Source organism: Cricetulus griseus, chromosome 5, assembly GCF_003668045.3.
Source record: "Cricetulus griseus strain 17A/GY chromosome 5, alternate assembly CriGri-PICRH-1.0, whole genome shotgun sequence".
In the NCBI taxonomy this organism is placed as follows: Eukaryota; Metazoa; Chordata; class Mammalia; order Rodentia; family Cricetidae; genus Cricetulus; species Cricetulus griseus.
In genome coordinates, this window is record NC_048598.1 from 60,407,829 (window position 1) to 60,424,565 (window position 16,737).

General features: G+C 41.6%; 1 protein-coding gene across 1 annotated transcript in view; it reads left to right on the top strand.

Moving 5' to 3' along the window:
* Nucleotides 1-7,330: 7,330 nt before the first annotated feature.
* Dars1 (aspartyl-tRNA synthetase 1) overlaps nucleotides 7,331-16,737 on the top strand; it is a 46,229-nt gene continuing 36,822 nt past the window's right edge. Inside the window, exons 1-3 of the mRNA XM_027417737.1 lie at nucleotides 7,331-7,549; nucleotides 9,331-9,388; nucleotides 11,220-11,312. Coding sequence (XP_027273538.1) covers nucleotides 7,484-7,549; nucleotides 9,331-9,388; nucleotides 11,220-11,312 — 217 coding nt within the window. The 5' untranslated portion in view covers nucleotides 7,331-7,483. The remainder of the gene's footprint in view (nucleotides 7,550-9,330; nucleotides 9,389-11,219; nucleotides 11,313-16,737) is intronic.

Below are 16,737 nucleotides of genomic sequence, written 5' to 3' on the forward strand. Positions count from 1 at the left end.
TTGTGATATTTTGGCAAAGAATCTGGCTGTTTTCTGCCTTTGTCCATAAAATATGCCTGGGGCAAATTGAGGAGTTTTGTAGTAACAGCATTGGTAGAGGAGATTTCCAGACATCCTGGTATTAATTGTGTTGCTTGGTTATTAGTGGTCACACTTACAAAAGTCTATAATGAAAAGGAGCAAACTGAGCAAAAAGAAATTATAAAACATATAGATTTAGGACAATAGGGGCATTGGGAAGTTTAATGGAGCTAAGTCCTGTGTTCAAGAAGATAAACAGATTAAAGAAAACCATGATGCTAAATGGATTAAAAAGAGCAGTAAGCTCGGGGCAAGACCCCACCCGGATAAAATGCCAATTTGTGAAAAATAATAAAGAAAACCTTGGGGCAGGGCAGGGTAGGTTAATATTAGCACTCAGGAAGCAGATACAGGAGACTCTCTGAGTTTAAGGCCAGCCTGGTTTACAGATCAAGTTCCAGGACACCCAAGCATAAGCAATGAAAAAAAAAAAAAAAAAAAAAAAAACCATTGAAAACAGAAAGCTGGTATTTGAATGAAGGTACCATGTTCCAGCAGAACTTGGTAGCTTCAGCCACTCGGTGCTGGATTTAGAGTCAAGGATACAAGAAGGGGTTAAGGAATCTCCTTCTAAGACTAAGGAAAGCCACTGAGGCCAGGTGTGTGGCAGGAATGTCCCTGCACAGAGGCCCAGACAGGCCATTGCATCAAGCTGTGAAGGCAAAACCTTGATTGCCTTGGAGACCCCAAGATGTTGGAGACGCCAGAGCCTTAGGATACCTGCTAAGGAAAGCTGCAGGTAGGATGTAGAACCAACTCAAGGGAGAGAAATGTGTTGATGTCAACAAAGCTGAAGGAAGTTGGTGTCTTACTTAGGATTTCTATTGCTGTAAAGAGACACTATGGCCATAGCAACTCCTATAATGGAAAATGTTTAATTGAGGTGGTGGCTTATAGTTTCAGAGGTTCAGTCCATTATCATCATAGCAGGGAGCATAGTCGTATACAGGCAGACATAGTACTGGAGAAGGAGCTGCTACATGTTGCTATGCAGGCAATAGGAAATATACTGTCACAGGGGAAAACTTAAGCATAGGAGAATTCAAAGATGATCCCACAGTAACACACTTCCTCCAAGAAGGCCACACCTACTCCTACAAGGCCACACCTACTCCTACAAGGCCACACCTCCTAGTAGCGACACTCCCTTTGAGGGACATTTTCTTTCAAACCACCACATTCTACTCCCTGGCCCTCAAAGGCTTATAGCCACATCATAATGCAAAAATACAATCAGTACAACTTCAAAAATCCCCATAGTTATAACACTCTCAAACGTATTTAAAAGTCTAAAACTCAAGGTCTTTTCTGAGATTCATACATCTCGTAATCGTAATCCCCTGTAAAATCAAAATCAAAAAGCAGATCAAATACTTCCAACATGTAATAAATAGTACAGGATATACATTACCATTCCAAAACATAGGGAAGAAAGCATAGTGAGGAAATACTGGACCAAAGCAAGACCAAAACCAGCTATGCGAACTCCACATCTCCATGTCTGATGTCAAAACAGTCTTCAGATCTCCAACTCTTTTCAGTTTGTTGATTGCAACACACTTCTTGCTCTTGGGCTGGTTCCACTCAATTAACAGCTTTTCTAGGCAGGTATCACATGACTCTGGCAACTCCAACGTCTTGGAGTTTCCAAAGCAATACAGGCTTTAAGATCACAGCTTCACACAATGGTGTCTCTAGGCCTCCATTCAGGGACACCCCTCTGTCTGGCCTCAGCAGCTTTTCTTAGTCATAGAGGCAAATTCTATAACCCCTTGACTCTCAAGCCAGAACCACGTGACCAAAGCTGCCAAGATCTGCTGCTTGCTGGGACTTGCTGCTTGCTTAATTACATTGTCATCAGCTTTCTGTTTTCAATGGTTATCTTCACTGTCTAAACTCAGCTGTCCTTGAACTCGCTCCGTAGACCAGGCTGTGCCTCAAAATCAGAGATCTGCCAGTCTCTTTCCTGTGCTGGAAGGTATGCCCCACCACACCTGGCTCTAAGATTTTCTTTAGTTTTTTTTTTTCCCAAGTTTTCAAAAGTTGGAAATTTAGCTAGGTGGGATCTTGCTCTGAGGTCACCACTCCCTTTATTCCATATCTTAATCCATTTATCTCCTTGAACACAGGACTTAGCTCCATCCGACTTCCTGGTGCTCTTTTTCTCCTTAAGTTTTACATTTTGTAATTTACCCTATGGGGTCCACCAGCTGCCCAATAAAGACACAGAGTCTTAATATTAATTATAAATACTTGACTGAGAGCTTAGGCTTGTTACTAACTAGCTCTTAAAACTTAAGTTAATCCATATTTCTTATCTACTATCTACCATCTGGTAGTACCTTTTTTCAGCAAATATTCATCTTGCTTCTCTCTGAATCTCCTGGCCACTCCATCCTCCTCCTTCTTCCCAATGCTCTCTTTTTTTAATTGAAAGTCCCTCCTAACCTCTGTCTGCCCAGCTATTGTCCATTCAGCCCTTTATTAGACCAATGAGAGCAAGAAATATTCACAGTGTATAAAAAAGATTGTCCCGTAGCAACCTTGCTCAGCTTGCTTCTTTTCATTACAAATCTTCATTAGAGTTACCACTAATAACCACATGACAGAGTCCATACTGGGGTGTTTTGAGATTTACCTGCTAACAGAATTAATCCTAAACTCTTCACTTTAGTCTCAGGCAGATGTTTCAGACAAAGACAAAAAGCAGCCACTTCCCCCTGCCCCCCCAAATATCACAAGACCAGTCTCTAGGCCACAAACTAACATTCTTCTCCTCTGAAACCTGTTCATCAAATCACACTCAACAACACTGTCTTCCCTGCTTCTACTATTACAGCCCATTAAGCAGTGCTTAAAGCATTCCACTCCTTTCCTAACCCAAACTCCCAAAGTCCATATTACTCCAAACAAAAGCATGGTCAGGCCTATCATAGAAATATCCCAGTCCCTGGTACTAACCTTAGTTAACGTTTTTATTGCTGTGAAAAGACACCATGATGATGGCAACTCATAAGAAAAACATTTCGTTGGGGTGGCTCATTCACAGTTTCAGAGGTTCAGTCCATTGTCATCATGGCAGGTAGCATGGTGGCATGCAAGCAGACAAGGGGCTGGCATAGTAGCTGAGAGTCCTATATCTTAAAGGCAACAGGAAGTTGACTGAGACACTCCGTGGTATACTGAGCACAGGAAACCTCAAAGCCCGCCCCCACGGTGATACACTTCCTCTAATAAGGCCATACCCACTCCAACAAAGCTACACCTCCCAGTAGTGCCACTTGCTTTGGGGGCCTTTTTCTCTCAAACCACCACAGTTGGAGATCTGAATAGTGCTTTGCCATCAGACATAGAGATGCAGAGCTTGGAGTTTGCCTAGCTGGTTTTCAGTCTTGCGTTGGTCATTTCCTCATTATGTTCCCTTTCCTTCCTTTTGGAATGGTAGAGTATATCCTGTGCCCGTTGTTATTCAAAGTATGTGATCTGCTTTTTTATTTTGATATTACAGGGGATTACAGTTAAGAGATTACCATGAGTCTCTGAAGAGACTTTAGACTTTTAAACAACGAGGAAACGGTTGTAGACAAAGGGGAATTTTGAAACTGGACTGAATAGGTGTGTCCTTGCTAGAGGAAGTGTCACTGGGGGTGGTGTGCTTTGAGGGTTCAGACATTCAAGCCAGGCCCAGTGTCACTCTCTCTTCCTGCTGCCCGTCTATCCAGATGTAGAATTCTTGGCTCCTTCTCCAGCATCATGTCTGCCTGCACGCCACCATGTCCCACCATGGTAATGAACTAAACCTCTGAACTGTAAGCCAGCCTCAATTAAATGCTTTCCTATATAAGAGTTGCTGTAGTCATGTTGTATCTTCAGAGGAATAAACCTCTAAGATAAATAGCTACCATAAAAGCATTTAAAAGCAATCTCTACAGGATTTTTAGATGTAATTTTAGGTAATACCAATGGCGTAACTTCAAAAAAAAATCTTGATGGGGATCTTTAGGATATTGTTATCTATATATCCTAAGAAACATGTTAATGCTACCAGCCAATTATTATCAGTATGGAATAATCAACCTACATTTTATTTAGCAGCACAATGATTTCTGTAGGCTCTTTATTAGTAAGTTGTTTTTAAAAAGTGTCTTTCCCATAATTATTCCCATCAAGTCTATAATTTTTTGTAAATAAGGAGTTACAGATCATTGCAGAGAATTGTGACATACATACATTTCTATAATACCACTCATTACCTTGTTGATATATAATTCCAGTAGGTGATAAGGAGGAAGGAAGGGTAAGTAATTGATGATGAATTGAGGGATTAATTCTACAAGCTACCACTTTAGCAGCAGCATTATTTAATAAAGGAATACCTCACTCTGCTTCCGGTGTTATGTTTCTTATAAAAGTCGGGGGGGGGAGCTTAAAGAGGGAGCCAAATTCTTAGTAGTGAGAGATATGTAAAAATGTACCCAACTGCTATGATCCAGAATTTCTTGTAATTCCCATAATACTCATGTTCTAAAATCCTCCTCTTATAAGGACGCTGGATTTAGGCTCTGCCTTAGTTAGGGTTTCTATTCCATGTCACCAAACACCCTGACTAAAAGCAAGTTTGGGAGGAAAGAGTTTATTTGGCTTATATGTCCACGTTGTCGCTCATCATGGAAGGAACCTGGAGGGAAGAACTGTTGCAGAGGCAATGGAGGGCTGCTGCCCACTGGCTTGCTCCCCATGGCTTGCTCAACCTGCTGTCTTATAGAACCCAGGACCACCAGCACAGGGATGGCACTACCCACCATGGGCTGGGCCCTCCCCCATCAATCACTAAGAAAATGCCTTGCAGCTGGATCTTATAGAGGCATCTTCTCAACTGAAGTTTGTAATGAGAGGTTCTTTGTTCTGGCTGGTCTCGCTGCCCTTGAACCCCAAATAAACACACATATGCTATACTAATTATAAATCTGTTGGCTGATGACTAGGGCTTCTTATTGGCTAGCTCTATCTTAATTATTAACCCATTTCTATCAATCTATGTATTGCCACATGGCTGTGGCTTACCCAGTAATGCCCCGGCAGACTGTTACTCCTTTGGCAGCATGGCGACTCTGGCCAGGGTCTGCCTACCTTTCCCAGAATTCACATCTCCTAGCCTATCTTCCTGCCTCATTGTCCAAACAGTGTTTTATTCATCAACTAATAAGAGAAACATATATACAGAAGGGCATCCCCATCAGATGGTCCCTCCTTTCAGATAACTCCAGTTTGTGTGTCAAATTGACATAAGACTAGCCAGCACAAGCTCATACCAGTGACCTTATTTTAACCTAGTTAACGTTTTAAGATCCCATCTCCTAATCCAGTTACATTCTGGGTTAGGGTTTCAACATATGAATGTTTAGGGGTAAAGGGGGCAACACAGTTCAGCCCTTTGTGTCAGTTAACCCTGGCACTGACGCTTGGGAGACCTCAGGAGTATAGCACGTGACAATTGATGATGGCAGATTCTTTCCTTCTGTCACTATTAGGAGAGGAAGCAAGAGCACATATTGTTAGAGGTAAGTTCAGGGTCACAAAGAAAGAGACCGCCATTCCAACTGAAGAACCTGGACAAGGCAAACTTTACTCTTGATCAAGAGGGTGTGCTCTCAGGAGCAAACATCCCAAGACAGGAAGTACATTTGGTTTTTATTTTAACTCATCTGTGTCTTTTCCCCATTGGCTGGGGCCCACTTCACAATCTTATTCAGTTGGCTAGTCTCAAAAGAATTGGCCCACAGGAAATGAAGGAGGAAGGGGGAAGGGGTCACTGCTCCAAGAAGAAAAGGGTCACTGCTCCAGGCCATCAAATTCCTAGAATAGAGGATGGGGACTTTGTGTAAATAAAGGTTTTATTTGGTGGGGAAGATTAAAACATTTTCATAAAAGTCTTACAGGGAGTGGGGAGATAAAAAAAAAAAAAAGAGTTGAATTCCTCGTCCTAAACACAAGTTTTACAGTATTTGACAGAAAAGAGTCATAGTTGATATTTCTTACATATTTTACATCATTACTCCAAAGTTATGACCTAAATGAGAATACTCGGTCAAGGCAATGGGGCCATACTAAGAAGTACATAGCAAAAGGACTACAAACAAAAAGAAGTACGTTAAGAAGGTTTGTGGACACATTGAAATATGAGATTCCTACAGTAGCAAAATGACAACAAATAGGATTTATATTCAGACTTTTGTCAATCAGTTTGTACATTAGTACTAAGCCTGAGGGAATTAACACTTTTAAAAAATGAAACAGACTCATAGATGTCTTCTGTGTATAATGGGATGTATTACTGGTCATAAATACTCAATATCATTCCCTAAGGAATGAATAAATTCTTCTGTTTCGAGCAAGCAGGAGCAGCCTATTAAAATGTGTCTTCTAGGTAGTCAGTATGCACCAAGATGGACGGTCAGCCTAAGTTCCTGTCCAGAGTTACAAGCACGAACCATCACTATGCGGACAGGGCTGGCTCCTCTCTCCTGCCTCTGCCTCCTCAGTGCTGTAATTGCAACCCCACATTCAAAACACCCAATAACATTTTTTAAGTCTAATTTGGGGAGATCCACCCATTGGCCAACCAACATGATGCACTGCTTTTTAACAAATTAAAGAGTCAAGGCAAAAGTGTAGGTTATTGCCTTTATACCCGCCTGCACTCCACCCAGCCTTAGCAACCCAGCACCCGGCGCTCCCACCCAGAAGGACAGCTTGCCCAGAGGCCCCTGACCCAAGCGACAGTGGGCAGTGACTCCAGAGGGCAGTGAAGGCATTAACGTCCAAAAGCGGAGATTCGGGCCTGAACTTGCAGAGATGATTTAATAAGTTGTCTGTGATTTAAAAGAGAGTGCCACAGTGATACCCCGACTAAAAATAAACAAATAACGCCCATCGTGTGTTTCATGGCCCTTAATCCCAGCACTCAGAGAGCAGAGGCAGGAGGATCTCTGCGAGTTCCAGGCCAACCAGCACTACACAGACCCTGTCTTGGGGGAAAAAAAAAAAAAGAGGTTGTTTGGGGAACACAGGGAAGACAATTAATGGGAGCCAAGTTAGACGTCCCAGCAGTTGAAGCAGCTCCCCAAGAAAGACAACGCGGCGCTCATCCCACGAGACCACACCCAGGTCTCGGGAACGCCCGCTAGCGCCTGTGGGCGGGGCAGAAGGAGGAACTGGCGAGGGCGCGCGAGATCGCCGATGTGGCTCTCGCGATACTTCCTAAGCCAGAGCGGCACGCGGAGCCTGGTGCTTAGAACCCCGGCCGGGAGGGCAAGACGTTGCGGGAGGGGGCCGTTCTTTAGCCCGCCGTACGGAAGCCTGCGAGGGAGGGTGGCATCCACTCCCCAAGTCCGGTGCCCCGATGCCCAGCGCCAACGCCAGCCGCAAGGGTCAGGAGAAGCCGCGGGAGATCGTGGACGCGGCGGAAGTGGGTCTCCTTCCTTCTTCCCCGGGCCGGGGAGCGCGCCGGGGGAGGGAGCGGGACGATCGGGGCGCTCACTGCCTTGGGAGCTCCTGCCAGCACTTTACCTGCAGGCCGCGGCGTGGGCTGTCGCGCCGCAGCCCGGCGTCCCCGAGGACTCCCAGGGCCACGCGTGGGCTCGCGGCCCGAGCAGCCTGGGACTGTTTCTTGGGAACCGTGGCCTAAGAGAAGCACGTTCCTGGGGGCGGGGGGGAGTCGGGTAGACGTGCGGCACCCAGTGAACCGGAAGTAGCCGCGAGCCTGCCTAGGTTAGCACGTCCTGCACGTAAACACACCATTCCAGTCGTGTCCCCCCCCCCCCGGAAATTTTTGATAAAAGCACTACTAATTGATATCCTCTCAGCCCTCATCATGGTCTGGCATGTAATAACACCCTTTTGCAAAACTGGCGGCTGGAGTATTAAAATGACTTCACCTTGTGACGGCTGTGAACACATGTTATCTTTTCCTTTCTCAGTGACCTGCTGGATAACCCTCAGGGATCCTTTAGCACTTTCCAGAAACCCTCCTTCAAGTTAGATGTATTGTAGTAAGCTGTGATCTTTGGCTCCTAATTTTTTGATGGAGGAAATCAACATCGTCACTCGGGATATTAAGTTTATATTTAACCCTGCTGAAGTGTGAATACCAAATTAGAAGAGAGAACACTTTTTCCACCCTTTGGTTTACACACTGACACCTATTTATTACGACTTCAGGTTTCATTGTGTGGCAGTGTCTTTCTACTGTGCCCCAGGTGTTTCAAATATATGTTTTCAAAAGTAATTGCTTGGTAAGACCCATATAACATGTTTTATTTCGATGTATTTGTAAACAAATAGAAAAAAAAAACAGTTTCTCCTATTAAAGACAGAATTCCAAACAAGACAATTAGAAGGACAGAAACTGTTCAGTCAGATCTTTCGAAACTACCTTGCAAAAATCTAAGGAAACTATTTTTGTGTGTTGGTGTGTCTAATCATACATATTATCAGTGCACCCTTGTAAGTAGTATAGGTAGAAAATAAAGTGTAGACTAAGGTAGACGCTGTGGAAGTGGAAGGAACTTTTAAGATCATTTTAGAGGTAATGTATGATTAAGTGAAAGACCACATACCTGTTTAATAAGTGGAGTTCATAGCCTGAACTTAGGCTTTCTGTCCCTGACTTTGTAACATGGAATTTGATAACACTGCCGTCTTCTTAAGTCTTGTAACCTGTTGTTAGGAGGCTGGGTTTGGGGAATAGCAAGTAGGTGGATTTCCTGATGGTGTTTTACAAAAGCAAAGTTGTAGATAGTGTGTATCCAGCAGCTCCAGTTTCTCAGCACTGAACATCTGGTGTTCAGAAACCTTACCCAAAGCATTGGTTCTCTTTGAACATCTCTTCCTGTAATAGGAAGTTAATAAAACTGTAGCACCTCATCCTACTCCCTTCATGGGGGAAATTTATCTCTCTCCTTTGAAGTAGATTAATCTCCTTTTGAACAAGTTAGTTAACATGCATTTTATGTATGTGTAAACTATACTAGAGTGCTATTATGCATGATACATTTATGTGTATATAATAAATACATAACTAGAAACTGGGTGCTTTTCTGTTTGCAGTAAGTACATACACAAGTACAGATTTCCATATTTTAAAATGTCTGGTTTCAAACTAATGAAATGTTTTTGCAAATTAATATGCAAGTGCTTGTATTTGTATGTTTAAAGTCATACTACAAAAAAGAAACTTTTTTTTTCTAGGATTATGCTAAAGAAAGATATGGGGTGTCCTCTATGATACAATCCCAAGAAAAACCAGGTTAGTATCTTCTTACTAATTCTAGGAGAACACTGAATGAAGATTAAAGTAGGATCTACCAAAGTGTTACTCCAAAGGAATACTTTGAAAAGTTTGAATGATATTCATAGCCCAATAGATTACTTACCATACTCTGTAAACATTGTCACCTTGGAGTCCTAATCTGGAAGGAATATATTTCTTTTCTAATTTTTATTTTGAGACAGTGTTTTGTGTACTGGTATACCCAGTCTGACCCTAGACCCTTGAGTGTAGCTGAGAATGGCCTTTACCTTCTGATCTCCCCTCTATACCTCTTGAATGCTGATTTGACCAGTGTGCCCACTACTCCCAACCAGATCTTGGCATTTTCAAATCTATGTTTTAATCCCCCTCCCCCAACTCCTCACCCTAGATGATTTTTGTGTATACTTGGCTGTCCTGGAACTTTCTTTGTAGACCAGGCTGGCCTCCATGGAGATTCACCTGCCTCTACCTCCTGAGTCTTGGGATTAAAGGTGTGCACCACCACTGCCTGGCCAAATCTACCTTTTAAAATCTCAGGCTGCTTTGTCTTCTCTCTTTCACAGAGTGTCTTTCCTGGGTTTGCATGGTGAATGCAGAAGTTGACTTGGTACATAGACTACTGGCAATATTCTTCCTTTACGCCCTTTGCTTTTGACCTTGAGAACCATAGTGTTCTGCAAATACTCTTTGCCTTATAAGACTAATACATTTAGATGAAGTAGATAGCTTACATTTATAACTTGATTTTTAGAACAGCCTCAAATTATTGTTGTCTTAATGCCCAAGCTTCCCCCTAATTAAATTAGTATATATTTAAAACAAATGATTTCTGGGGGCTGGAGAGATGGCTCAGTAGTTCAGAGCACTGACTGCTCTTGCAGAGGACCAAGGTTCAATTCCCAGCACCCACATGGTGGCTCACAACCACAAATATATCTCCAGTTTCAAGGCATCTGATGCCCTCTTCTGACCTCCACAGGTACCAGGCACACACGTGGCAAACAGGTACATGTTCAGGCCAAAAAAAAAAAAATTTAAAAAAGGAATGATTTCTGTGGCCAGGCAGTGGTAATGCATACCTTTAATGCCTGCACTTGGGAGGCAGAGGCAGGCCTGGTCTACGGAGCTAGTTCCAAGACAGCCAAGGGCTACACAGAGAAACTCTGTCTCGAAAAACAAAAAAAGAGGGGATGATTTCTAGATGTTTATTTCATAGCACTGTCTCTACACAGTAGTAGCTTTTTAACCATTTTCCTGTTTGGGGGACTCTGGATGGGTGTACTATTTTGGTTAATGTTAGGGTGCATAATAGTTAGAGTTCATCTACTGCCAATGGGTTCATATAGCAACTATAGGCAGCAAATCACAGTTGGCTTAAAGCAGTAGTTCTCAACTTTCATAATGTTGTGGCCCTTTGATACAGTTCCTCATGTTGTGGAACCATACAATTATTTCATTGCTATTTCATAACTGTAATTTTGCTACTGCTATGAATCATAATGCAAATATCTGAAATTCGGGATAATCTGATATTCCATCCCTATGAAATGCTCTTCCAACCCCCAAAGGATCGATATCCACAGGTTGAGAACCATTGGATTAGAGACTACTAGTGCATCTTCAGTACTTTGTTTCTCTATCACCTCTGCCTCATTGTCCCCTCTGAGCCCATGCTGGTGGGAAAGATGGTGACTGCCCGGAAGATAGTGGAAAATTTTATTTAGGAAGTGCAGTTCAAAGTGATACCAAGTTTTTAAATTAGCTTTCAGACAAATAATTAGGACTGTAAATCTGAACTTTAAAATGGCTTTACTGTGTATTACAGACAGAGTTTTGGTCCGAGTTAAAGACTTGACAGTACAAAAGGCTGATGATGTTGTTTGGGTCCGTGCAAGAGTTCATACAAGCAGAGCAAAAGGTAAGATTGTATCAATGGTTATAGCTCTTTAACTAAGCATACCAATTTAAAAAAAAAAAAAAGAAAATCTTTGTGTGTTTTGCTTTTGTGTATGTTGTATGTGGGTGTGTATATGTATGGAGTGCAGGTGCCTGCAGAGTCCAGACAAGGGCATTGTATCTCATGGGGCTGGATTTGCAGGCAGCTGCCTAATGTTGGTGCTGGGAACAGAACTTGGCTCCTGGGAATGGAACACGAGTCCTGCAAAAAAGTTGTACATACTCTTAACTGCTAATCCATCTGTCTATCCTCTGTTCGTATATTATATTCTTATAATTATTTCGATAAGAGAATTAAGTTGAGGGAGAAAGCCAAAGACTGGTCTGTTGCATTAGGTAGTCACAGGTCACTATTTAAAATTTAACAGCTTGAGCTGGGCAGTAGTGGCACATTCCTTTAATCTTAGCACTCCAGGAGGCAGAGGCAGAGGCAGGCAAATCTCTTGAGTTCAAGGCCAGCCTAGTGTACAGAGTGAGTTCTAGGACAGCCAGGGCTACACAGAAAACCCTGTGTTGAGGGGGTAATATATTTTTTTTTTTTTTTGCAGATTTTTTTATTTGGATTAGAAACAAGATTGTTTTACATGACAATCCCAGTTCCCTCTCCCTCCTGTCCTCCCCTGCCATCCCCCACCCCCCAACTAAAACCCTATCTATCACATACCCTTTCTGCTCCCCCTGGATGGTGAGGCCTTCCATAGTGGGTCATCAGAGTCTATCGTATCCTTTGGGTTAGGGCCTAAGCCCAGAGGGAGTAAAGTTTTTAACAGTTTTGTTGCACTAGTTGTGTTTTGAACCATGAGTGCTCTTTTCCCTTTTGGACAGTGCTAACTAAAAATGCAGCATTAACATCAATAGAAACATTGGGTTGTTTAAATCTCAAATTTTTATAGAATAATGGCCTGGACCTACTCTCCAGCATTTCCTAAAAATATTAAATGACATTTATATTTGTTACAACTTTGTAACTTTCCGATTTTCAAATTTAATCATGCCTGCTGGTATGCACATAGGCAGAATAGACATTGCTAATTCACTGTATAAAGGAGGAAGCTTAAGGTTCTGAAGGGGAAAACTGCTTGCCCAGTCTTGTAGTAATTGGTACACTATGGACAGAATTGTAAAAGCTAAGACCTCTTGGTCTCTTTGGAAGAGCTTATTTAATGTGTTCCATGTTACATTTCTTAAAATTGTGTTGTAAAGTATTGTATTACAGATTAATATATACCTATTATCTGAAAAATTTTGACATTCTATACCCATGCCTCTCTCTACCATTAATTACTCTTTACTCTTCAAGAGTTTATCTATTCTAATTTGTCTATTAAGAGTTTGTCTATTCTGATATCAAATTCTTAAGTAAGTGAATATTGATGTTGGATTTTGAGAAGTGTACTGATAGTTTTAAATTTCTGAATAATGTTGACTTGTCTTGGTGAAAGTTTGCACCATTTTTTCTACCAATAGATAATCATATTGTAGCTTACTGTCCTTTTTCTCATTAGACTGCGAGCCTACTGTTTGTCTTTTCTCTTCTTTTAATTAAATAATTAAAAATTTATTTTATTGTGTGTATTTGTGTGGGTATATGCACACGAATACTGATTACCATTGTGTCTAGCACAGGCACTTTCTTTTTTATTTTTATTTTTTGGTTTGTTTGTTTCTTTGTAGGCAGGGTCTTTCCATGTGGTCCTCTGTGCCTGGAACTCTCTGTGTAGACCTGGCTGGCTTTCAGCTCATAGAGATCAACCTGCCTTTGCTAGGATTAAAGGTGTTCACCACTATACCTGGCTCTTTTTTCTTTTAAGATTATTTTATTTTATTTTATTAAGCTGCCTGATGTGAGCCCTGGAAAATGAACTCTGTTCTTCTGAAAGAACATGTGCTCTTAGTTGCTGAGCCATCTGTCCAGCCCCATACCTTATTTAGCTAATGGAAAGATAGAATGAATGCATGCCCATGTAGGCCTGAACCAAGACTTCCTTCAGACCTGTTCCCCTCCCCACCTTTTAAAACTCTCTTCCATGTCTCTTAGATTCGGTTTGTTTGTTTGTTTGGGGTTTTTGTTGTTTTGGGCATTTTTAAATATGTGTTTTTGGTGCAGGTGCTCTTGGAGGCCAGAGGCATTAGATGCCTAGTTACTGAGTTACCCGCACTTGTGAGTTGCCTGATATGGATGCTGGGAGTAGCCCTTAGCTTCTCTCCTTACACATTCTTAACCACTGAGCCATCTCTCTAGTTTCTCTATTCAGCTTTTAAACACATCAGTGAAACTGAGGGTGGTAGTGCATATCTGTAATCCCAGTAAAGTAGGGATTCCACTTTGAGGCCTACCTGGGTGTGTAGGCCATCTCAAAAATGACATATTGAAATTGTTTTGAGATAAACCTGATATTTTTTCTTTTATACTGTATAACTATTTGAGAAGTAATGTATAGCCATCATTTGCTTCAACTTCTGTTACTCTCATAATAAGTAGCATCTTGCTCCTTGTATTTAACTTATTCTTTTTCTTTCATGTTACCTATTTTGAATTATTGCCTGTTTTTTTTTATTTGTTTGTTTGTTTCTTTTTTTTTTTTTTTTTATTCTCTGGAAAAAGCAGCCAGTGCCCTTAACTGCTGAGCCATCTTTCTAGCTCCTGTTCTACATTTTAAAGGGTAGTTCTTCCTTTACTATGTAACTTAGTACTCAGTCCCATTGTTTACTGGTTTTCTTCTTGGAGCAAGCTGGGTCTTGAACATGCTCTACCAGTGAAGTTCTTTGCCCCGATTTTTTGTTGTTTTGGGTTGGATTTTGGAGTTTTGTTTTTTGGTTGTTTGGAGTTTTGGTTTTGGCGATATGGTCTCCTATATATAGCCCACAGTGGCTTCAACCTTGATTATGTGACTATGCATCTTGTTCCCCTCCAAAGTTCTGGGATTATAGGTGTGTACCAACTTTATTCAGTTTTTCTCCCTTTCCTGGATTCTGTTCAGAGTTTCTTTGTAGCCCCATTCTTGGTTCTTGGCTTCACAGATGTGGCAGCTTCTGTGCTGGTATACTCTACTCTCACCACCTCCTTCCAGGTCTGTGGCCCTTCCTTCCTTCCTCTTTTTCTTTCTTCTCTTTTTCTAGTAGAAAAGATTTACTTTTTGCTTTTTAGGATTACATCTAATAAATTAAAGGTGGGTTGGTTTTTTGTTTGATTGTTTGTTTGTTTTTGGTTTTTTGAGACAGAGTTTTTCTGTGTAGCTTTGGAGCCTATCCTGGCACTCGCTCTGGAGACCAGGCTGGCCTCGAACTCACAGAGATCCGCCTGCCTCTGCCTCCCGAGTGCTGGGATTAAAGGCGTGTGCCACCAATGCCCGGCCTAAATTAAGGGTTTTTTAAAATATACTTTGCCCTTTGTGATTGCTTTTCAGTAGTAGATGTGTCAGATTTTGAGATGTTTGTTTCCTTCTGGGTTAAACTCCTAGACTTCCCCATGTTCTCTTTACTCTGTGTGTTGAATCCTAACCCCCAGCCCCCCAAGGGTGGCATCTAGAATGTGTTTAATTTTCTTTTTAACCCTGACTTTGCCTTCTGTGCCTTGTTTATGATTATGTGTAATATTTTTTAAATTGTTGTTGTTTTTCTGGCCTAGAAAGACTACTCAGGTGGATAAAGTGCCTGCTGCCTAAGCATAAGGTCCTGAGTTCAGATCCACAGAACTTCCCTTAAGAGCCAGACACTGGCACACATTTATAACCCCATCACTAAAGTGAGGGAGGAATCCTCAAAGCCTGCTGGACAGCCAGTGTAGTCAAAATGGCAAGCTTTAGGTTCAAAAATAAAGGGTGGAGGGCCAACTAGATGGCTTAGTGGGTGAGGGAGCTTGCCACCAAGCCTGACAATCTGAGTTACATCCTGGGAATCCACATGATAAAAGCAGAGAACCAATTCTTACAGGTTGTCTACTGTGTGTGTATATGATATCAACCTCTGGCCTCCACACATGTCTATGTAAGCACACACACAAGCCCACACATATGCACATACTCCATATACATATTTTTAAGAAACTTTTCTAATTAGGAAAGATTTTATTATTGAAAGATTGGGTGTGGGGGGTGGTGGTGGTGGTGGTGGTTGTTTTATTTCTGAAAGTTTTATTATGTATTCCTGGCTGGCTTGAATAGTCATTATGTAGATAAAGTTGGCCTTAATGTCACGGGGCTGGGTGCAGAGATTAAAGGTGTGTACCACCATGCCTGACCTATAGAAAGTTTTGAATATAGAACAATAGGAAAAGCAAAGTTTCCTGTAATTTTATCAGTTGTTACTAGCCACATTTTGGTGGGTTTTCCCCCCTATACAATCAATCTTACCATACTTCTTTTTTATGTAATTAAAAAATTATTTTATGTGTGTGAGTGTTTGCATGTATGTGTGTGCACCACATGGGTATAGAGTCTGGGGTTAGCAGAAAGGCTGTTGGATCCTCTGAAACTGGAGTTTCAGAGAATTAAGGGCTGCTGTGTGGATTGGGGAACTGAACCTGAGTCAGTAAGTACACTTAACTGCTGAGCCATCTCTCCAGCCCCTTAATATACTTAGCAAAAACAAAATTGGAACTGTGTATCATATAAATGTCTACTGAATATTTATCTTCATATTCTCAGCGTCCAGTATAAGTTGTACGTAGTTGTCCACCTACAGAATAGGAATGATGCAATCCTTCCTCAAATAGGCCACCAATGTTAGAAATGCTGCTAACAATAAAAATGAACGTTAGGGGCTCTGCCTTGACTTTTAGAGAAAACTGAGAAGTCAGCTCGTCTCCATTTTGCAGATGAAGAACAGAGACCTACAGTGGTTTCATGTATGTGTGTACACCACATGGGTATAGAGACCACTTTATAGAAGATAGGATATGGTCCTTGGCCTTCAGATTTCAGGATCTTGCTGGATAGTGGTTGGTAGTGGAACACAGGGAGTTCCAGGGCAGCCAGGGCAGAGAAACCCTATCTGGAGAAATCCATCCAACCAAACAAATGAAAAAACAGGTGTTGAAGTCTTACTACTTTGTGTTCTAAGTGAGACAAGATCCAGCTGTGGGTTCTATAGTTCTATCTATACTTAGATAATGGCATTTTGATCAGATGCAAGCTTTGGGGGTAATTTTTATCATCTAATACCTTAAATGCTTTTGAGTTTGTTTACATTTAACTTGTATCTGATCGGCACAAGGATGCATAAGTGATGTTTTTCAGGTTAAGAATAAGAAATGACAGTTCTCTATGAAAGAAGGGGAAGCAAGAGACCCACAACATGTGAAAATAAAACTGATTACAGGACTTTGAAAGAATGGAATTTTACTGACAAAAGTAAAATTGCTTGAAGTTTTAAAATGTGTGGCTATC